Genomic DNA, 21433 nt, shown 5'->3' with positions numbered 1-21433 from the left:
TCAGGAAGTTTGGGCACAATCTGCCTTACATTTGGCTCAGCTCCTGCTCTGTTTCTTTGGGTTAATCTAAATCTCTTTTTCAAGATCCCATGATATCTTCACAGAAATGTCTTACCCCACCTGCATTAAAAACAACTATGTCACATCTCTGGATTCGCTGCCTACCTCATTCATACAAATGAAGACTAGGGAGGTACAAGAAAGGGCCCTGCTCCAGAAGTAGTTTTTAAGAGTGGACGTGTGGGAAAAGGGGAAATACGCAAACAGATCGGAAACAATGGGGTGACTACTAAATTCATGAAGTCTTATCCCCCCCCCCCCTTTATAAAAAAAAAAAAAGAACACACACCCCTCTGAAGGAAAACCTGGAAGAATCCCTATATTATCCTACTATACTCAAAACCCAGGTCACTGTTCACCTATTAGCCCTTTGTCCTGAATATTCAAATGACCCCCTTGTTATAGGTACAGCCACCTCAAGCAGGTATTTGGGAAAAGCAATTGAAGTTTTGCTTGCAGTGTTTGTCTCCATGCAAAATTGAAGAGGTTACATTAACAATTTTCAGACACTAAGCTGTATTTAGTTCCCATTAGCCAACACTATCCCCACTAAGATTCCCAAGCTGCCAGACAGAACTGTAGCCTGATTTCAGGGTCCTGAGCTGCACTTGTATTCATGAGCAAACTCAAATCTATATACGCCACTTGATGTACAGAGGTGGAAGGAAAAGAGGCCCACATTTACTGCCATTGTGGGGATGTTTTGAGAGAGATGCTATTCTCTATTTTGGATAAAGTCATTTTGTTGGGGCAACATGAGTGACAGCCTGGTCACTGCTCATAACTTAGGAGCAAGAGGAGTTTCTGCTCTTAAAATATGCTCTTGGAAATCATTAAGTAACATGGGGAAGTGACTTGGAATTATGATGATTCTTACCCTGAGACATTATGTCACCCCATCCACATGGGTTCTCCCCCACCTCCTTTGTTATTCAAGCACTTATTACTCCCAAGTATAGGACACCAAACCAGAGGTCGGATCAAGGGTTTTAAAGGTGTATAGATTAGAGACAATGCTAATATTTCAATCTAAAAGCAGGTTAGGCTGGGAGGTACTTGAACAATGTTATTAACTGGAAGAGAGAAAATTCAAGGGCATGCATAGTATTGCTTGGTCAGTTATTCTTGTTGCTTAGAGATACTGGAGTAGCGCCTAGGGCTCTGCCTTATAGGAAGTGTGTTTGAAGAGTGCCTAACTGTTTTGAATGCTGTTGCAATTTTAACTAAATGCATAGGATGGTGTTTAGAGGGCCTGTTTTTGCCAATATCCATGCCAGTGCAAGTCTAGGAAGGATTAGTTTTCTTAACTACTTCTTACATCAAGACCCAGCCTTTTCTTCTCCACACCTACTTTACCCACTGCTGAGCATAAACTACTCGAGGGACCACCCAAGTTTAGATCTACACTGCAAGATTGCTAGCAAGGGGAACAATTCTTCATCCTTACTTTTCCATCTGACTTCCTGCACCCTCTGCTGAGGCCTGATCCCCTCCCCCATACAAATAGAGCAGATACCAGATTGCAGCTGAAAGTCAAGTTTTATTCAGATTTATAGCAGCCATCATGACAAGAAGCCCTGATCATAAGTAGTTCAGCTGTACTCCCCCAGGGTGTGCTTGTCAAACAGGTACTCTCCCATGCCACTCTGGGGTACTCCCAGGCGCTTCAGGTTGGTGAGGTGGTCTCCCAGCTGCTTGATAGTCTTCACCTGCTCCTCCAGGTAGTCAGACTCCAGGAAGTCACAAAGCTGCAAGGTAAATTGACATTTTGTTTCAATCTCTCAGATCAGAAACAGATCTTAGATTGTTACCTGCACACATCATGATGTGTGACCAGAAAGGACTGAATGCAAGTATTTGAAATCCACTACCTTTAACTGGAAAGAGTCCTGGGACTGGAAAGAATGGGTGTTCAAGTTTTAGCCAGGAGATCTTTTGGTGGAGCAGTCATTCAAGTGTAACATTTACCTACAGTCCATATTCCCCACACACCCCTTAAATCTATAGCTACCCCCCATGCATTTTGGGCTTTAGCCTAGAGAATGTTAGCTAGGAAAGAGCTTCATACTGGTGATGGTTTTTTTACTTCATCCAGCAACGTTCTATACTGTATGGCTAGAAATATCCAACAGCAGATGCCATTCACCGCAGGTTAAGTGCCTGCTAACAGGACCAAGGAATACAGAAGACATCACACACAATTCTCTGAGAACATGTGTTTTGCTGCCTCTCATCTCAATTCAATACTGCCCTTTCTGCTAGTTTTATACTGCACTGAAGTTTACATGTTCACCCCTTAGTTTAAGTTGCTCTATTTAGTTAGCAGTATCGCTCTTCCAGGAAGGCTCCTTTCCCATCATTCCCTTCCTCACCCTCTTGTATGGCCCCAGTTAATCCACTGAGAAACAAGTACGGCCCTATCAGAACATTTGGCAATAGTGGGAACTTAACCCATGATAGCTTCAGGTCATTAGTAGTCCCCTGCCCAGTTCAGAAGTGCCTCCTTTCAAGGCTCATCTTAGCTGAGCCAAGTACAGAGACTGCTGCTATATAAAGCAGTGGCATGAACTAGGCCCTCCCTCAGAAGGGGCTGCTTTAGCTGATCAGTTCATACCTCAGTTAATTACTCCCCAGCAACCTTTCACCCAGACACCTCCAACCCCCAAATACTTTTCTTGTCTCACTCCTTTTTCAGAGACGAAGAGCTTTGAAGGTGTTTGAGTATAAAAAGGGGGGGAACCTAGACAGCATCCATTCTATTGCTTTCAATGGGGGAGGGGGCGCACAAGGAAACCACAAGTGGGGAAAACAAAAAAAAAATAGTTTTAAATTTTCACTTAAGTTGTGGGTGTGTAACTTTTCAAACTTTGTTTTTGGGCGGGGGGGGGTTGACACCCTGTTAAAAAAAGCCACCCTGTTTTTTCCCCCCCAATCAGGGAGACTTGTTGGTCAGAGTTCCCAGCTATGAGAGGCCGCTTCCTTAAAAGATAAGTTGACTTGGCACAAAGTGAGAAGTAGTATACAGCAGTGGCTTCCAGACTTCTGATTCACGTACAATCAAAATATTGCAGTGAAGTGAATGGATGAACATCAAGCTCAGGTGATCTGTTGTCTATATACACCACAGTTTGTTAACATTTGCACTACAGCTCCATTGCCTCAGAACATTTCTTCCTTTTTACAACATGATTGGCCAGTAGGCCAATAACCCCAAGATGTTCTTTCCATGCAGTTGCCAACTTATCCCCTTTCTTCCCACTACCTTATACTCACATGGGGGTCATTCTTCTCTGTAGCCAGCTTATGCAGGTCCAGCAGAGCCTGGTTCAGAGTCTTCTCCAGCTGCAGGGCACATTGCAGGGCCTCCAGGCTGTTCCCCCACTCATCCCGCTCTGGCTTCTGTTCAGCATTGACCAAGAAAACAAGCAACATTCAGTCTGAACCAACTTCAAACACTCACTGAAGGTACATGGTGACCCACTGCCTACTCACCCTGACACTTCTCCTTCCCCATGCCCTGGTGGGCAAGGAAGTACTCATTTCTTTTGCTAAAAATTGCTTCCTACAGAAATAACATCTTTTTGCTCTACTCAATGGGAACTAGAGCTTTAAGTAACATGTTAATATACAGAAGAGGTAAAGGGCCAAGCAGGATACCATGACTGTAGAACTGCATGCACCTGTATTAAGTAGATGATTTATGAGAGCTGTCTGTTATACCTTTGGGGGAAAAGGCTTGGCACATAGAGAATTAACATGGTCTAAAATGAAAACCCCAGCCTCTGATGTCTCTAGTTGTTCCCCCCCCCCCCCCACAGGGCTCATTAGTTTGAGAGAAATTTTTGGAAGAAACCCTGTTTTATATAGTTTCTCACCTTGATGTCCTGCAGGACAATGCGTCCCCCTCGCTTGTTCTGGTAGGTCAGAAATTTCTCTGCATGCTCCCTTTCCTCATGGGACTGCTCCTTCAGGAACTGGGCCATATGCCTCAGGGCCACATCGTCACGGTCAAAGTAGCAAGACTAGGGAGAAGGACAAACCCATTAGTGAAGACAATGTTTTTAAATATGGCTACATCAGACCCAATAGCAGGTGATTCAGAGCCATGGAATTACAGTAGTGCAATATACACATAGCCCCTAAGATTAGAGCAACTCTGGGAGAAGCCCACTACCACCAGCCTGTAGGAAGAGCAACTTCCCACAGCTGTCTTTAGACAGACCTCCACACTACTACACTATTTGTTTTGTGTGGAGATCCTTGCCATTAAATCAGTTACCATCATATCTGGCATTCAGTTTGCAGCTCAGTCAACTGCAAAGGAGAGACTGCCTGGAGGAGATGCATGTAGAACCTTCATAAATACAAACCTGTTTGTGGTTTTTTTCCAGAATGGGGAGAATTTCTGTAGCAGCAGCCATCATCCAGAGACTAAAAGTCTCTAGAGAAAAAGGAACACAATTCCTTTTGAAATATGGCTGCAGCTTACATCAGCATTTCATTGCCTTGAAAGAATAGGAGTAGGTCATTCAGCAAAAGCACTCTGTGTTTTCCAGACTAGGAAACCAAGTTGTGCAGAAGTCACACCTGAGCAAGAAAACACTCCAGCAATGCCCATTTGCAACCCTAGGCCACAATTACCTTCAAATAGAGAGCAGCAGGAGAAATAGAAGCACTCACCATGGACAGGTAGACATAGCTAGCATACAACTCCAAATTCACCATGCGATTGACAGCAGCCTCACAGTCCAGATGGAAGTTCTGACGCACCTGAGACTCCATCTTTACCAATCCAACAAAAGCTTCTAGATAAGAATAACACACAGTTCTCCACAAACTCTGTGAAAACAGAACCACCACCCAAGCAAGAAAGAGAAACTATCTCCTCCCCAGCACAGCTGCTCTTAATAATGGTCAGAAAGGCTGTAGGCATGATTGGCAGTTGCTGTTGGCCAATGGAAATTCCCTTCTCCAACAAGGGGCTAGTTAACATTGTGGGCGTGGCTATAGCAGCATTTCCACCAGGGCAAGGTTCATTTCGTGACATTTCTTCTCTTGCTCTGAGCCCAGCTAAAGGAGCTGGGGATTGTAGATATTCTCCAAGAGGACTACAGTGAGGTCACTCCATGGTTCCTTTATGTCTGATAACTGAGGAATTGCCTGTGATGTGCAGAAAACAGCCAATACGTCAGATTTCCCCACCAAGACCTGCTCTGAAGAGATGAAAGTGGCATCAGGAGTCTGGGACAATGATGCCTATTGTGCATAGAATGACCATAGGGACAGTCCTGATATTTGGGGCTTTTTTTTATATGGGTGCCTATTACCCCCCACACCCATCCCGATTTTTCACACTTGCTGTCTGGTCACCCTAATTGTGCACATGAGTCAATGTTTCCTTTGAATTCTGCCCTCAGGTGTCAGAGGCTTGGCATGATACATGTGACTGTTATGCATCTGACAGTCCCTTCTCTGTGTAGTCAGACTTCTCTTTTGGATCCCAAGTGTAGCCCAGCACTGTAGTATGGACATGGGGGAGTCACAGGGAGAGTGGTGAAGATATGACACAGAGAGGTTGCTGGGACAGGAACACCAGGTTGATGGCAGGACATATTTCACACTATTGCCTTTGCAGACACCAGAATTAGGGAAGCGATTGCGGATCGAGGTCCCACCAGGAATTGTCATGGTGTGTACATCTGCAGGGGGTGAGATGGGCAGCTCATGGGGCTGAACAGAAGCAGCAGGTGAGGTCACATCTATGATCTAGTATCTGAAAGAAAGAGAAATTTTGGCTTCTGTACCTCTGTGACAAACACCCCTGCTGTCATTAAAAAAAGATGTAGGGGTCCAAGAAAAGGCAGCAGTGCATTCTTTTTCTGCCTTTTATTGAGGACTTATTTAAATTGATACCAACTGAAAATATTAACCAAACTCTGTCCCCCAGGCACCTCCCTTCTGTCTAAAAGAGCTGGGTACAGCTAGAATGTCCTAGCTTTTGGCCTCTGGCTGCTGCAGAATACAAATAATAGTTGATAAAGACATTCTTTCGAGCAATTGTCGCAAATTGAGGAAAAAAAGATTGGCTAGTTTGCCCCTTATGTCTCCTAGGGCAGTTTGCTTCTTCTCCACCCCACCCTCCCTTTGGTTTAGTCCCTTTTAGTGTCATTGGATTACAAGCTGTGCCCCCCACCTCCCCCGCTACAGCTAGTGAAACCATTCAAGTGTTGTCCCTGAGGTGCCAGTAAGGAGAGACGTTATCCTTGGTACTAGGGGCACTTCTCTGCAGAAATCATGATGGAGGGAAAAGTCCTTGTTAGAAGAGCAGGGCTGTGTTCAGCTTGGGTCATTACATTCCATGCCTCTCAAGTCCTCCCTACTTTTTTCATTAGCACAATTATACAGCCTCCAGCCTGTCTTCAAAACGGACAGTGCTGCTGGTGGGCAACTATTGGCTTTCACCCACTGGTAAGCAGCATGTTAGTGGCAGCTTAGCACTTCTTCATAGCTTGGGGAAGACCTTTGGGGTTTTGCTGTGTGAATGGGGCTATCTAAAGATTAATGCTCTTGCACTACTAAATAGGACAAATCAAACAATGGGCAATGGCCTAATATTTTCTCTTCTCCCAGAATAAAATTAAAAGTGCAAACCTAACTATCTTGGGACTGAACTTTAGCAGAGCTGCATTGAATTACATCTGCTGCATACCTGGCTCTTTGTTTACAGGTAAGACTTTCCATTGCCTGTGACCTGCAGTACCACAGTCCCCATGGGGTCCAGTAGCAGCTTCTTGTTTCCTCCACCCCCCCTCCCCACCCCCTTGCCACTAGAGTAGGATCAGGCAGTTACAGCAAGAGATAACCAGGCACAAAGTTGTGGGACATTGGTTCACTTATTTGCTCTTGTTTGGATGTGTCTTAACTCCCCATCTTTAGTAATATGAAAATAAGTCACCCTAACTTGACTAAGCCCACAGCAGGCTCCCATAGTCATTTGGTTAATAACATGGCCCACTGCTGCCCTAAGCTGACCCTCATTGATTACACTAACTCTACAGTTGTTTACCCCTACTCCCCCCATAGGGCAGGTTTCCAACATTTTCTAACACTGGGGTGGATGGTAGGAACGTTTCCTGCTTTCTTGACTCCTGGGGGAGTGAAGGTTGTCACTGGGTGGCTCCCTGAGAAAGAACAAACAGCCATGCAGTGTCCTTCACCTGGGCTCTCTGAATAACCTCTTAGCACCACAGGGCAGCCCTACAGTTGGAAGCTACTCTTCAGTTGGCACACATCAGTAGGTAACCTCCCCTCCCCCCCCTCTGAATTTCATTTGAGCCCAGCTGTGTGCCTCTAACAGAAGCTGCAGGAGGAGAAGGACAGTTGGAGTAGCTGAGGGGATGTGAGGCAGAGGGAGGTGAACTTCTTGCTAAAGAGCTGTGGCACCATGGGGGGGGAAAAATGAGTCATTAAGCAGGTCCCTTTGTAGAGGATGAGGTTACTTCAGAGACCTAGTAAAGGATGGAGGGGATGTAGTGGGAGAAGAGTGCAGTGGCACAGTGGTGTTAGACCACAAAGTCCATGGTAGTACCAGCTTCAAGAAGAGAGATTTCTCCTATTCTGATGAAAGCCATCAAGGGAGACTAACTCCAGCAGGGTTACCAGTCACCTGGGGTGGGAGAAGTCACAGTTGAGGCCCAGCTCGGACTCAGGCAAAGCTGAAATTTTAACTGGGTTTCCCTGCCCCCCCATCCCAGCTAAGATCAGTAGCTACTGGGGTAGGTTGTTGTGAGAGACACTATTCTATGGCAACATAGAACATCAAACCTTGGGTAGTCTCAAAAATTTGAGAGGCAGGAGAGCATTTCACACCCTGCTCCTGCCATCAGAAGAAGTGGTGACTAGGACCCTACTGCCATGCCCCAACATAACAGTCATCCCATCTGCACAGAGCATGCAGAAGAGGAATTGTCATCTTGACCAAATCAAAGACACAGGATAGTGGATGCATAGAACATTTTATTGTCAGCACCTGGCCCTAGGTTGCTACACCTGGTCTATGAAGACCTAGAGATCTGCATGGCACTCAGCTGGTAGTGTGTAGTTCAGCTCCTCTCCCCCAGGGTGAGCTTGTCAAACAGGTACTCTCCCATGCCATTCTGGGGTACTCCTAGGCGCTTCAGGTTGGTGAGGTGGTCTCCCAGCTGCTTGATGGCCTTCACCTGCTCCTCCAGGTATTCAGACTCCAGGAAGTCACAGAGCTGCAGCCAAGCAAGGGAAGGAAGAGGAATATTCATTCCAGTTCAACTATACACCATTACATTTCAGTGCAGAATTTTAGATTCAAGTAAGAGTCTCAGTGAGCTAGGGGGAATCAGCCACCTCTCCCCAGCACATGTCAGTAGGGTGTGAAACACTACTTTTCAGCGCTATGTGGACAACTCCAGTTGTTAATATTGCTTCTCACACCCTCTAAGCAAGGAAGCTCTGTAGTCAAAGGATGGGAAGCATCATTGCCAGCAATCTAAGGTATAGATCCAGTAAGAGACTGTTGACAATTGTAACCATAATTCCCTCTTCCAAATATTTGACACCCCCTGCCCCCCAGCACAGAGACAGAAGCCTGGAGGCAAAAGAAGAGTAGAGGGGTCTCTCCTGCTAGAGAAGAGCATCTCTGGGCAGATTAGAAAACTGAACACTGCATCAGCTGGTTTACATTTTCATCTCCCCCACCCCAGAAAAAGGGAGGGGAAGGGGAGTCTCTAGGCTTCAAGAGCCAGACTTCCCCAGAGGAAGAAGTGCTTCCAAACATTTACTCCAATGATTTTGTATTTGTCTGCCATACTCACATGGGGGTCATTCTTCTCTGTAGCCAGCTTGTGCAGGTCCAGCAGGGCCTGGTTCAGAGTCTTCTCCAGCTGCAGGGCGCATTGCAGGGCCTCCAGGCTGTTCCCCCACTCATCCTGCTCTGGCTTCTATACAAACCCAAATTACACTCACTTGTTGACTCACACTGCAGGTAGGGAATAGGGTCTACTCTCCATGGAGAAGAGAGTAGGCTTCCTTCATTTAAGAGGTGAAGTGGGGGCTGGAAAAAAAATCTGCTACCCTTGTCTAATAGACAGCAGTAATAAACATCTGAGATCTGTGATGCCAGTAAGCCAAGTGCCAACTCTAACAAAAGCCTTGTCAGCTGAGACCTCAAACTCATTGCTGAAAATCAGGCCAGTTCATTTGGGTATTTGTATAGATCAAAGTCATTGTTAATAATGTAAACTTCATGAAAACTAACATTACATTATCTGCCTTGTTCTCACTTATCTGTATGTTAGATGAATAGCAAACATTCCGTGGTATACACCCCTGTAACTAAAAAACCCATCCAACGAGAAAATCCTTGTGGAATGCAAATGAAGAGCTTTCACAGGCAAGTACTAACCCTTGTGATCATTGTGTGGGATGATCAGTGATCAGAGACTAATTGCATGCCTCTCTCTCTGCCAGGTAAAGAGCCCATGTGGTGGTAATGATGCTGTCAGCTGGTTTTCCCCTAGCAGCTACAGGTATGGACACGGGGGGGGGGGAGAACCCCCACACACCTTCATCTCTGGGTTGTCTAACAGCAGAATAACTGAATGAGAGGACAGATTCCCAAACGTCTCTCAGGGCTACTTAGAATAATTCTGGGGGAACTGGCTAATGGTAACAGAGGTTACTATTAGGAATTCTAGACTGGGACTCACCTGTACATGTTGAGAGGTTAAAGCAGATTAACCAAGAAAACAAGTTAAAAAAAACTTTACTATAGACTTGGCTACTAGTACCCTAGATCTCACACCAGACAATACAAATCAACCCAAGTGAGTGATGGGTTTCTTAGGACTGGATGTTTTGAGATAGTTGGGGTAAGTGACCATTCACCAGTCCAGCTTGCCTAGATGCTAAGATAACTGGAGCATCCACTTGGATGGTCTGTGACTCCATTATAGGCTACTGTAGTGTCTGGGAAGTCACATTTAGTACTGGGCTGGTGAAATCTACTTCTAGATCACACCACCAGTTGGGGTGTCTGCCCTGAGGCAGCACTCACAGTCATTAGCCATTTCAGACAGTGTGACAAGATGCAGGGACTATAAAGCAAGACTGAACAGCAAGCGCCCTTAGTGGTCACCTTGATATCCTGCAAGACAATGCTTCCCCCTCGCTTGTTCTGATAGGTCAGGAACTTCTCTGCATGCTCCTTCTGCTCATGAGACTGTACCTTCAGGAACTGGGCCATGTGCCTCAGGGCCACATCATCCCGCTCAAAGTAGTAGGACTAGAGAGACAGAAGAGAACAGCAAAGGCAATGCATCAGATATTTGCTACAGGTCAATATCAAAATGTACTTACCAAGCCCCCATATATGGGCACAAGCCATCTTGTCTCCTTCATCCTTTGCCTTTAGCCAGGTACAATGCTAGTATCTCTAACTACAATACAAGGGAAGTCTAAGCTTCTAAAGATTACTCTTTGTGCAATCTGGAGCAAGTAGTGATTACAATCAGTCTCCCCCTTCCCCAGAGCCACATTCCAAGACATTCCCCTTCAAGAACTTCCCTTCACTACAACACCTGCCCATTACAACTACAACTGTTTGTCATAGCACACCACCAAAATACTTCATAGTCTACCTATTTCCTCACTAGCACACAGATTTAACCTGCAAGGTCACACACTGTATTTGTTCCATATTTTCACTCTCAGTAGCTAGAAATAAACTGAAGAGAAAAAAAAACAAAAAACCACCACACAGCACCAACAGACTCACCATAGACAGATAGACATAGCTAGCATAGAGGTCTAGGTTCACCAGGCGGTTCACAGCAGCCTCACACTCAGCATGGAAGTTCTGACGCACCTGAGACTCCATCTCAAGACCTAGAAAATACAGTTATAACAGTGCAGGAAAAAATTAGAAAGCTTCTAAGCTCTGTCACCACAGAAACACACCCCAAAGGCAAGCAGAACTTGTACTTGAAGACAGGTGGCATTAATACTGTTCAGAGTAGTGATGGGCAGCTGATGCTGACCAATGGAAATTCCCTTCCTCAGCAAGGCACCAGTCAGCATTGTGGGTGGGACTGTAGAGAAATGTTCACAGCTGAGAGACTGGCTCATCAAGATGACATCCCCTGTTGTCATTATAGCCACAATAGGAGGCGGGTGGGGGCTATGGACTCTCCTTGAACAAGTCACTTAGCTGATTGTTTTATTTGCTCACTTCCTTAGCATGTCCTAACCTTGGGTAACTAGCTGTATGTTTAGAACCATGTAGGAAACTAATAGTTTTACTGTCATGCTGTTTACTTAGACACTATGGGATCAGTTTTCAAAAGCACCCAAGTCCCACCTCCAAGAGTGACTGAGGCACTCAAAAGTGAGTTTCACTGAAAAGCACTGGGACATGAGCTCCTAAATCACTTTCCAAAATGGCACTTAAGTGCTTTTGTATATCTTATTCTGCCGAGACATGCATTAGTGACTTACGCTCCGGTGTTTTGGCAACACAAATATCCCCCTCACAGCCATCTTGCCCAGCTCCCCAGACTTTTGCAAAAACACAGCTATTTTTCCCTGGTGCTAAAAAAGGTGAAATTCATCCTCTCTATCTCCCTGGAAGAGGGAACAGTTTCAGACTGAACTATGGAGCCCCTCCAACAGGAAACCTCTTTCTCTACAAAAAGACAGGCCTGCTGGCCAGTGCAAACTGGTGCCCAAGTGATCACCAACGGGGCTGCCAGAGTTTCTTTGCCCCTACTGTCACGACACAGAGGACTGAAATCTCTATGGGGTCTGCTAGGAAGTGTCCCAAAGCAAATTCAGCAAGGAACCTTAAGAGCAGAGGCAACAAGACTGACAGAAAATATGGTTCATTTTAGCTGCTGGAGGCATGGTTTGGCAGGCGCAGGACTGTTGCCACATTCCTCATGTCAGACATAGGAGGTAGGGATGCAGCAAGAGATGCTTCTCACGCAGTGGTCAGCTCCCCTCCACTCCAGAATGCTAAGAAACCAAGGCTGATATGATCCTGATGCCCAAGGCCGACGAGAGGGGGGGAAGCCGGTACAAATTACCGGGGCCCAGTGGTCCAGAAGGGGGCCCAGGGCCTGGCTTTCCCCCCACCCCCCATTTAGCCGGTCCGCCCTTGCTGGGGGGCCCCAAAAAATTTTTTCACTGGGGCCCGAACCCGCTGTCGGCGGCCCTGCTGATGCCTACACACACGTAGACAGAAAGCACTATTAATTCTTCCCCAGCAATCTAGCTTTAGAACTAGAGGTCCCACCTCTTGTAACTCAATTTTTCAGTTAGAAAATCCTGATTGGACAAAAGCAAGAGATAGATATTGGGAAAATATCAATTTCCTTGATATTTGAATGGGACATTATTGAAACAATTCATTCTGATGTTTCAAAACACATTGTTTCAGTTTTATTCTTTTCACTTCTCTAGTAAGCTTTAGTTTGAATGTAAACAAAAAAAAAGTTGCATAAAATAGTTTGATGAGGACAGAGTGCTTATCTTTTGACCCTCATTTCACACAAATTGCAAGCTTTCATTTCCCCCCTCCACCCCGGTTCAGTGCCTGAGTGTATTGAACATTTTTCCAGAAGCTGTACTTAGTCACTTGTTTTTATTTTCACACATCACAAAAATCAGCAACCTCTGTGCTAGTGGCTATATTGCTAGGGAGGATCATGCTAGTGCCAGAAAAAGACAAAGTGGTGCGATTGGTTAGCACCATCTGATGTCCTAGAAGGCACTGGTGTTGAGGGTACAGAATTGAGCAGAAAGTGGCTTCACAATGGTTCTGAAATCAGGGCATTAATAGATATCCCTTCATTGATCTGTGACTCCTTCTAGTTACATCACCAGATTTTCCCTTCCAAGTGGAAGCTGAGCATTAAGAATTGTAACCCAAGGTCCATCTTCAGGGGGTTCACTATCTCCAGTCACTTCTCTAAGCCAGCTCCTTGTTTACCCCACCCACACACACACTTCCTCCCTGTTTCAGATAGCGATACTACTTATTTTTGCACTCCTCTTACCCCAGCTTCTACACAACTGAATCTGGGACTGGATAGAAGTTCTGTCCTTCAACCAACAAAGTGACATTGTAGAGCCTTCGGCCCTAGACCTGGCATAAAGGATATCACACTTAGTGTGAGTAAGTGTAGTTGGTCCATTTCCTACAATACCCAGAAAGAAATTACATTAGGGGTAATACAACTGCCAAGCCCTCCCCCAGGAGAGCTCACATGGGATGTATATCTAGGCTAAGCCTTTTCAATAGCAACCCTCCTCAATCTCTGTCATGCTCCCTGTGATTCCCATCCCCCACCCCCAGAAAGAAAGACACCTTAGAGATTTCAACAGGTTAATACATTTTATTCTCAGCACTTGGATGGCCATTGATCCAGCTTTACTATACTGGAGGAGAGCCTCCCATGTGCATTGTTCAGCTGCTCTCCCCCAGGATGTGCTTGTCAAACAGGTACTCTCCCATGCCATTCTGGGGCACTCCCAGGATTTCAGGTTGGTGAGGTGGGCTCCCAGCTGCTTGATGGCCTTCACCTGCTTCTCCAAGTAGTCACACAGCTGCAGCTAGAAAAGGGAAGAAAGATTAGAAGATGGATTTGTTCCATCTAGGATAGCACCTTTGCATTTCAGTACACATAGCTCACCACTGTAAGGTTATGGTGTCATGTTGAGTTATGGGATCTTTGCCCCTCTGTCCTCCAAGGAAAACCCTCAGACTGTTGCATGTTGGCACTTGTATGTTTGACTAACTAGTATTGTTAGCGAACATCCCTTCTCACAACCACAGCTGATAACAACATTCTCTAGTTTGAAGGTTGTTCACCACGGCAAGGAGATAGTAAGCCACTTGTCTGCATGCCCAAAAAAGTCTGACACAGTTGCAGTAGAAGGGGCTTATTCCTAAGCATGTCACCATCTTAGTTCCTCATCTCCCATTCTCCCTCCGGACACCAGAGATGATTCTGCTGCAGCAAAGCAGCTGGAGGGAAGATGTTTAGCCAAAATAGCATAAGGCAAGACCGAACTGATTCTCAGCTACAGAAGAGGAAGAGGGCAGGAAAGCCCCCGGTGGACTGTAGAAGACAAGAAAACACATCCTAAGCTGTTTTACATTCTCTCCTACACAAGAAAATCCTTCACCCATCCCCAGAGGAAGGAGTTCTCCTTAAGAGAGCGATATCTCCAGACCTTTCTTCTACCCTTGCTTCTGTACAAGAGAGTTTTCCTGAGACGGAGCATAAAAGAGTGCCCCCCAGCTCCCGCCATCCTCTTCAAAGCTGCCCTGCATTTCCCTGCCACCATACTCACATAGGGGCCATTCTTCTCTATAGCCAGCTTGTGCAGGTACAGCTGGGCCTGGTTCAGAATCTTCTCCAGCTTCTGGTTCACTAAAGGGCCTCCAGGTTGTTCCCCCCACTCATCCCACTTTGGTGTCTAGTCACTGTTGATCAAGACACCAAACATTTAGTCTGCATCAACTCCACCATTCACTGAAGATACAGTGAGCCACAGCCTGCTCCTCACCCCCACACTCCTCCTTCCCCAGGCCCTGGTGTCCGAGGACAAAGGGCCCATTCCTTTTGCTAGAAATGGTGCTGTTTGGTGTTGGGGAAGGGGGCTTGTGCTTCTGATTCAGCACAGAAGAACTTTTCAAAAACCCAAAATTCCACACAGGATGGAAATGCCCTTTCCTGGGCAGCTCCAATGATTGCTTTTACAAGAGAAGCTTAACCAATTCTTGGCAGAGATTAAATTTCCACTACCAAGTGTGAAGAAGTTGCAGGAGCTACTTGGAGTCAGAACCTCAGCCACTGTAAACTAGCATAGCTCCAGAGTTATACCAGTTGTGTACATATCCCATTGACTGATCTGCAGTACCACAACCCCAATGATGTTCCTCCAGGCATGTGTATTCCCCCCTCCACCTCTTTCCTATTGTAGAATCTGCCAATTGCTGAAAAGATGTATGACAGCTTATGAGGAGGAATTAAGATATTTTCAGGAACAAATGGGTGATGTTTATACATATTAGCCACAGTCATCATCAGGTGATGATTTGCCTGCCACAGTAGCTTAGCTAGTATTGTAGTCCTCTCCTGTCAGATAACCATGTGAGTCACTTATGGGCCCCACAATTTTCTTCTCCACTATAATAGGAGACACTGGGTCACCTTCTCCCTGTGCAGAAACAATCACCATCCTGTTTTTCCTTCTTGTGGATTTGGAGATGTTTAAGTGCAGGAAATACATATGGAGGTCACCCACTACTGATTTTGTTCAAATGCCTCCACATACTCCAGCCCTAGTTGCAGGAAGAGAAGGAGAGTTGAAGTAGTTCAGTAACTGGAGATACAGACAGGAAAGTCCACTGTAGTTAATTCTGGGTGGAGGGCTAAGTGGTTTGTCATCAGTGACAAACCCTCCATTTAGAGGATAACTAATTTGTCAGCCCCTCTCTCAACATAATTAAGAAGTTATTTGGAAGAGAGGTTGTCATATGAGCTGGGGGAGGGGGGAAAAAAAGGGAGAAGAGAGAAAGAGGCAGGATTAGAAGGAAGAAATAAGGATAGAGCCTTAGACACAAAGGTGCAGACCACTATTGTCTTTAGAAGTCTAGATTTAGGCCCTCTGAAGTTGAGTTTCAGGTAGAAGGTTTGAAATGTGTTGCTAGCAGAGGAAAGGCTTCCCCTCCCTGGTGCACAGACCATGGGAATCACTGTATGTTGCCTCTACCCAATTCCTTGTCTTAGCATCCAAAATAGCCAGTTCAGTCTACTAGATGAATCCTATCTTTCCTTCTGGTTTGTTCCAGGACAGGTGATCACCAAGTGGTCCAAAATCCCATTGCATACACTGAAATCATACCACACCGATTCTAGATGAGGAAGTTTTATTGTCAGCACTTAGCAATTACTCTATACAACTTTTGATTTGGGAATGGAAAGGCTCATATATTCAATTGGACATTGCAGCTGTCAGTGCAGACTTCAGCTGCTCTCCCCCAGGGTGAGCTTGTCAAACAGGTACTCTCCCATGCCATTCTGGGGTACTCCTAGGCGCTTCAGGTTGGTGAGGTGGTCTCCCAGCTGCTTGATGGCCTTCACCTGCTCCTCCAGGTAGTCAGACTCCAGGAAGTCACAAAGCTGCAGAAAGAAGAAACCAGGAAGACTTATTCTAGCTCCTATGTGCTTAGTAGAGAGAGGGCTGACTACTTGACAGTTAGTAAGTTAAGATGGGAGACTAACTGTACATGTTCTGTAGAAGCACGTAGAATGAGTGAACTGGAAGATCCTGGAACTAGGAAGAAAGGTTGCTCTACCTTAAAATTTTAAGGTATAAGAGAGTATAACCTCAATGGCAGTTTACATGGAATCAGATCCCCTACATCCACCCCAAGTCATCATTAAACAATGCATACAATGGAGAAGTATTAGAGAGGATTTCATACTGGTGGGATAGTCTTTGAATTCAACCAGGAACATTCTGTACAGTGTAGGCAAGAAATATCCCAGAGTGGATGCCACTCATTTATTGCACAGCAGTAGGTTAAGATCACTAAAGGACATGGGTACAGACAGACATTACACGATTTCTAAATAGATGTTTTGCTACCTCTCATTTTAGTTCTCCACATTCACCTTTCTGCTGGTTTTCTACTACATTGAATTTTACATATTTGCCCCCTCAGTTTGGGGCTCTCCATTTAGTTAGCCACTTGTTTTCAGGAGGGCTCCCCTCTGGTTATTCCTTTCCTGATAGGTCCAGGAATTCCTTGGGCCCCTTTCACTCTAATGAGGCACAACTGTGACCGTGAGAGAACTTTTGCAGTAGCTAGAGCCTATCCATGAGAATTGTGGCCATTGATATTTTGCTGCTGAATTCAGAAGGGACTTCTTTCAGGACTCTGATGTAAAGCAGGGAGGAAAACACTGCTACATAGAGGTGCATGAACTAGGCCCTCACTTTGAAAGGGTGGCTTTAGCCCCCCCCCCCCCCCCATCTGCTACAGGTATAACCCCATATTAATTCCCACCCCAATTAGTGCCCCTCTATGGTCTCAAAGGATTGAGGGAAAATGGCTTCTGTAGAGACGGAAGCCATTTTAGAAGTTGGCGTGGAAAGTGAAGGAAGAAAACTGGGGAACTTAAACACTTCATTCTGTCACACTGTGTGGCCAGAAAGGGAGAGAAGACAAAATGTTTGAAATAAAGTGGTTCAGAAGCTGAAAAGATAAGGGGGAAGGTGTCCCTTTACCAAAGGCCCTGTTTTTTCCAAAACAGGATTTTTATTTTTATTTTAAATCTGAGTTTCCATTAACTCCCATTCTGAACTTTGCTGACTACAACCTCCATTCCTCCTGCCAACTTATACTCACATGAGGATCATTCTGCTCTGTAGCCACTTTATGCAGGTCCAGCAGGGCCTGGTTCAAGGTCTTCTCCAGCTGCAGAGCATGCTGCAAGACCTCCAGGCTATTCCCCCACTCATCCCGCTCTGGCTTCTGTGAAATAGCCACCAAGAAGGTTAGTCACAACCCATACCTGCTCTAGCTCTGTTAATGTCTAGGCCCCAGTGGGGAATCTGTCCTGCTGCTCTTCACCTCTATTCTCCAATATTGTTATGGCCAATATGCTAGCAGACCCTTTGCAATGTAAATTATTCCCTTTACTACTAGAAGTCTCTACCAATACCAATACTGCAATTCGGGAAGAGGCACATTTTATGTGATTTCAAGACATTTACAGCTAATTGATCTAGCCCACCAGGACAGGTTAGTACTAAGCAACAGCTCTCCAAGCTTATTCCCTCACTATGCCTCTCATGCCTATGTTTAGATAGAAAAGGGTTCACATGCATTCTAGTCCCCTGTCCATAGGGTACACCCTGCATAGTAAGCAGGTAGAGCCCATCACCTAGCTGACTTGATAGTGTGTGTCCATCTATGGGAAGTTGTTACACAAAGCAGAAATGTATGATGCCAAGCAGAATTTGAACCCTTTCCCTACAATACATCAGCTTTGATACCAGTAGTCCCTCCCCAGAGCATCTTATGGGTCAGATAAGACACTGAAGTGACTGTGTTCCCCGTCCCCTCACCTCTATGTCCTGCAGGACACTGCGTCCCCCTCGCTTGTTCTGGTATTGCAGAAACTTCTCCGCATGCTCCTTGTGCTCATGGGACTGCTCCATCAGGAACTGGGCCATGTGCCTCAGGGCCACATCATCACGGTCAAAGTAGCAAGACTGGAAAGAAGTACAAGATTAATATCTCAATGCCTGGCTGGGTGTGTCAAAGATCTTTGCTAGTGCAGAACTCAGTCCATACAGGCCTTAAATGCCACACATAGGTGTAATCCAATAGCAGTACTACAGGGTTAACAGAGTTTTAGTCCCACCTCTGAAGCAGTCTCAGAGTTCCTTATGCTCTTGTACAACTCCATTTCTGCAAAAGCATTTACCCAGATGAGATGCTACAATCTTTGAGTAAGCATTTATAATTCTTCCTATCACAAAGAAGCCTCAGCTACCTCAAAAAAGTTTTACAGGAGTTTGTTGTAATATTTAGAGTAATAGCTGAAGTGGAAAACAGAAAATAAGATCCTAAGAACACCTCTGACTCACCATAGACATGAAGACATAGCTAGCACGCAGCTCCAAATTCACAACACAGTTGATAGCAGCCTCACACTCCCGGTGGAAGTTCTGGCGCACCTGAGACTCCATTTCAGCACTTCACAGAAGAAAGGATAATGAGCACTGAGCACTCACCAAGCCCTATCCACACACTGCTGAAACAACCCACCCCAGAGAAGACATGGAAAGTGTTTTCCTCACAGCTGGTTTTAATACTGTCCGGAGCATGGTGTGGGTGTGATGGGTAGCTTCTGCCATCCAATGGAAATCCCTTCTGCCTCAAGGAACCAATCAGCAATCCATTGCCACAGCATGACTCAGCAACTGCTGCTCTGAAACAAGGTAGAGTTGCTGAGCTTTGTGGATGTTTTCCTCCACTAGCATGGTCAGATCACACCCTCCCTGGTGTTTTTGTTTGTACTGATCAAGAGATTTGAGCTACTGTGGAGAAAGCAGCAAACGAGTGTGATTTCCCCACAAGTCCCTGCTCTGAAGAGAAGCAGCTGGAATGGGGAATCTGCGGCTATGTGCCTACAGTGTACATGGCTTAATGATTTCTATGAATTCTGCTTTTGATTGTCAGTTTCTTGAATGCCAGAAGCTTTGCGTGATACCTGTGATTGTTATGCTGCCTTGGAGTCCCATCTCTCAGCATTCTTCTGTATCCCAAAGCATATCATTGTAGACACTGGAGCATGGAGTAGATCTATTTGCTCACAGTGGAGTGGGTAGAGGAGACACAACACTGAGAAAGACAGGAACACCAGGGTAATGGCAGGACATGGTCCACACTGTTTAGCAGACAGCAGGACAGGGACAGAAGTAGAGCAGCCTAAGCTGCCCAATGTAAGTTTCTACTTGTGGTTTCCCTGGTGGATATGTGGTATGTAGGGCTGACAACTCAAATTATATTAATTCAGCTCTATAGCAGGATTAGAGGTGGAAATGCCTGTGATTGATCTTCTGCAAGAAAGAAATTCAGGTCTCTCTGATTCCTCTGACAAACTAAAAAGGCCTATTTAAAGTGTATTTAAACTGGTTCAAGAAATGGCTTCACCTCATCCTCCTTGTTCCCTGTCTTAAGCGGATATTGATATTGATACAAATGAAATGAAGTGTACAGATGTAAAAGAAGATCTGAAATCTCTTCCTCAGCTATCTCACTCCTGCCTGATGAGCAGAACAGCAGTTATCTAGACCTTACTGACTTTCCAGAACCACAGTTCAGAGATCTATTTTCTCTTCCAGTTTTCCAGTACTGGATGTGGTCTGTTCCAGCACAGGGACATCCTGTTACTTGTCTGGTCAAGGTCTTGTTTTCAGAAGCAGCACCGTGACTTCTCATGCCCTACTCATTTCATCTCTAGGAAGCGGGAGGAAATATCTCTCAGTGGTTGAATGACTGGGAAGCAGGAAAACTAACTGGAGATGAGGAAATAGATGTGCCTTACCCCCATGCTACTGCTGCAAGTAATAAAATGGGGACCGTTGAAACAATGAAATATGGAGTCTACAATCAAGTGTGTGGGTGAGAGAAAAAACATACAGATAGAGCTGGGTCTTTTGGGGCACTGAAATAATCTCTATGTTCCCATTTCAGGACCTGAGTGTTACTGGAACCAGAACACTCCTGCATAGAAGAGAATAGGAAATTAAAGTGAGAGCAGACCCTCTGGAGCCTTCTTGCATAGAAAATTAAAGATAAGGGTATTAGCCTCTCTGTTCTGTATTGATGGGTGTAGACAAACTCTGGCTGTAATAAATCCATTGTGATTTCCTAACATCTATCTTTAGGGTCACTCAGTTAATTGTTAGAAGAGATAAAACAAGGATTTAATCATGAAACCAGTGGATACATAATACGATTTAGGTTTTATTAATAAATAATGGCTTATGTCTGTTGCAGAGCCAGTACGGTTCTTACTAGTCCCTGAATTCACTACCAAATACCAGTAATTCATGCTTATGTGATGCATCTTACAGCAGATGAAGTCTGTGTCCAGCAACAAAGAGAGAATGGATGGTTATGTGCCTGAGTGACAAGCAACAGCAGCATTTATTTATCCACAGCCGTAGGAATGCATGTTGCCTTACAGAAAAATGAAAGACCAGCCCCATGTCTTCAGAATTTATGTGCTAAGGCCCTCATTCTGCAAACATAATGATGTCAGTAGAACTACTTGGGTGCTTAATCTTAAACACCCTCACACATGGAAATCTGTGGCAAATCTGGGAATTAACCCAGAACTTTTGAGTTCTATTCAAACGCCAGACACACATAAACCATCCTTCCTCTGTTGCCTAAAACATAGGAGAAGGACAGCTTACTCAAGTGCCGCAATTCCCAGCAGCCAGACAAAATGAAGGGCAGGTGGTGTAGAAGAAAGATTCATGAAAATTTAGAGTGGGCAATAAGATTAATGACATTTTGCACCACATTGTGTTACTCAGCAGTGAGAGCCAGCCTCTTGGTCCCAATGTAGCTCTCCCACTGAAGCCACTTGCCTTGTTTCTTTATCACAAGGAGGAGAGAGAAGGTAGACACTGCCTATTTGTGAAAAATTGAGTAATTCTATGTTCTATAAGGTCAAAGTTACTCCTTTGTCAGACCAAAGAGAATGTCCTTTGTTGTGTGTGCAAAGTGTCTTATGGAACAACTACG

At 45.2% G+C, this 21433-nt stretch overlaps 3 protein-coding genes across 3 annotated transcripts; all 3 read right to left on the bottom strand.

Moving 5' to 3' along the window:
- Positions 1–1652: 1652 nt before the first annotated feature.
- Positions 1653–4842, bottom strand: LOC112120373 (ferritin heavy chain A-like). Its single transcript, XM_024219430.2, has 4 exons — positions 4741–4842; positions 3936–4082; positions 3334–3459; positions 1653–1808 (listed from the first exon to the last, which is right to left on the bottom strand). The coding sequence occupies exons 1-4, from the start codon at positions 4840–4842 to the stop codon at positions 1653–1655; spliced, it is 531 nt and encodes a 176-aa protein (XP_024075198.1).
- Positions 4843–8162: 3320 nt separating this feature from the next.
- LOC112120374 (ferritin heavy chain A-like) lies at positions 8163–10969 on the bottom strand. The gene is made up of 4 exons (XM_024219431.2): positions 10868–10969; positions 10229–10375; positions 8907–9032; positions 8163–8318 (listed from the first exon to the last, which is right to left on the bottom strand). Exons 1-4 carry the CDS (start codon positions 10967–10969, stop codon positions 8163–8165), a joined length of 531 nt encoding a protein of 176 aa, XP_024075199.2.
- Positions 10970–16124: 5155 nt separating this feature from the next.
- LOC112120371 (ferritin heavy chain A-like) lies at positions 16125–18861 on the bottom strand. Its single transcript, XM_024219428.2, has 4 exons — positions 18760–18861; positions 18235–18381; positions 17513–17638; positions 16125–16280 (listed from the first exon to the last, which is right to left on the bottom strand). The coding sequence occupies exons 1-4, from the start codon at positions 18859–18861 to the stop codon at positions 16125–16127; spliced, it is 531 nt and encodes a 176-aa protein (XP_024075196.1).
- Positions 18862–21433: the final 2572 nt, after the last annotated feature.

The sequence above is a fragment of the Terrapene carolina genome, unplaced genomic scaffold (genome assembly GCF_002925995.2).
Source record: "Terrapene carolina triunguis isolate 2854851 unplaced genomic scaffold, T_m_triunguis-2.0 Scaffold130, whole genome shotgun sequence".
In the NCBI taxonomy this organism is placed as follows: Eukaryota; Metazoa; Chordata; order Testudines; family Emydidae; genus Terrapene; species Terrapene triunguis.
The sequence above is the reverse complement of the archived record's forward strand: the minus strand, read 5'-3'. Positions and strand labels throughout refer to the sequence as shown.

Excerpts from the sequence above, each read along its gene's own strand:
- LOC112120373 (XM_024219430.2), bottom strand. The coding sequence starts at position 4,842 with ATGGAGTCTCAGGTGCGTCAGAACTTCCATCTGGACTGTGAGGCTGCT. Across the intron at positions 4,083-4,740 it reads GCTATGTCTACCTGTCCATG|TCTTGCTACTTTGACCGTGA; the intron begins GTGAGTGCTTCT and ends CCTTCTCCCTAG. Across the intron at positions 1,809-3,333 it reads CAGAGAAGAATGACCCCCAT|CTTTGTGACTTCCTGGAGTC; the intron begins GTGAGTATAAGG and ends TTTACCTTGCAG.
- LOC112120374 (XM_024219431.2), bottom strand. The coding sequence starts at position 10,969 with ATGGAGTCTCAGGTGCGTCAGAACTTCCATGCTGAGTGTGAGGCTGCT. Across the intron at positions 9,033-10,228 it reads TTGTCTTGCAGGATATCAAG|AAGCCAGAGCAGGATGAGTG; the intron begins GTGACCACTAAG and ends GGGTTTGTATAG. Across the intron at positions 8,319-8,906 it reads CAGAGAAGAATGACCCCCAT|CTCTGTGACTTCCTGGAGTC; the intron begins GTGAGTATGGCA and ends GCTTGGCTGCAG.
- LOC112120371 (XM_024219428.2), bottom strand. The coding sequence starts at position 18,861 with ATGGAGTCTCAGGTGCGCCAGAACTTCCACCGGGAGTGTGAGGCTGCT. Across the intron at positions 18,382-18,759 it reads GCTATGTCTTCATGTCTATG|TCTTGCTACTTTGACCGTGA; the intron begins GTGAGTCAGAGG and ends ACTTCTTTCCAG. Across the intron at positions 16,281-17,512 it reads CAGAGCAGAATGATCCTCAT|CTTTGTGACTTCCTGGAGTC; the intron begins GTGAGTATAAGT and ends TTCTTTCTGCAG.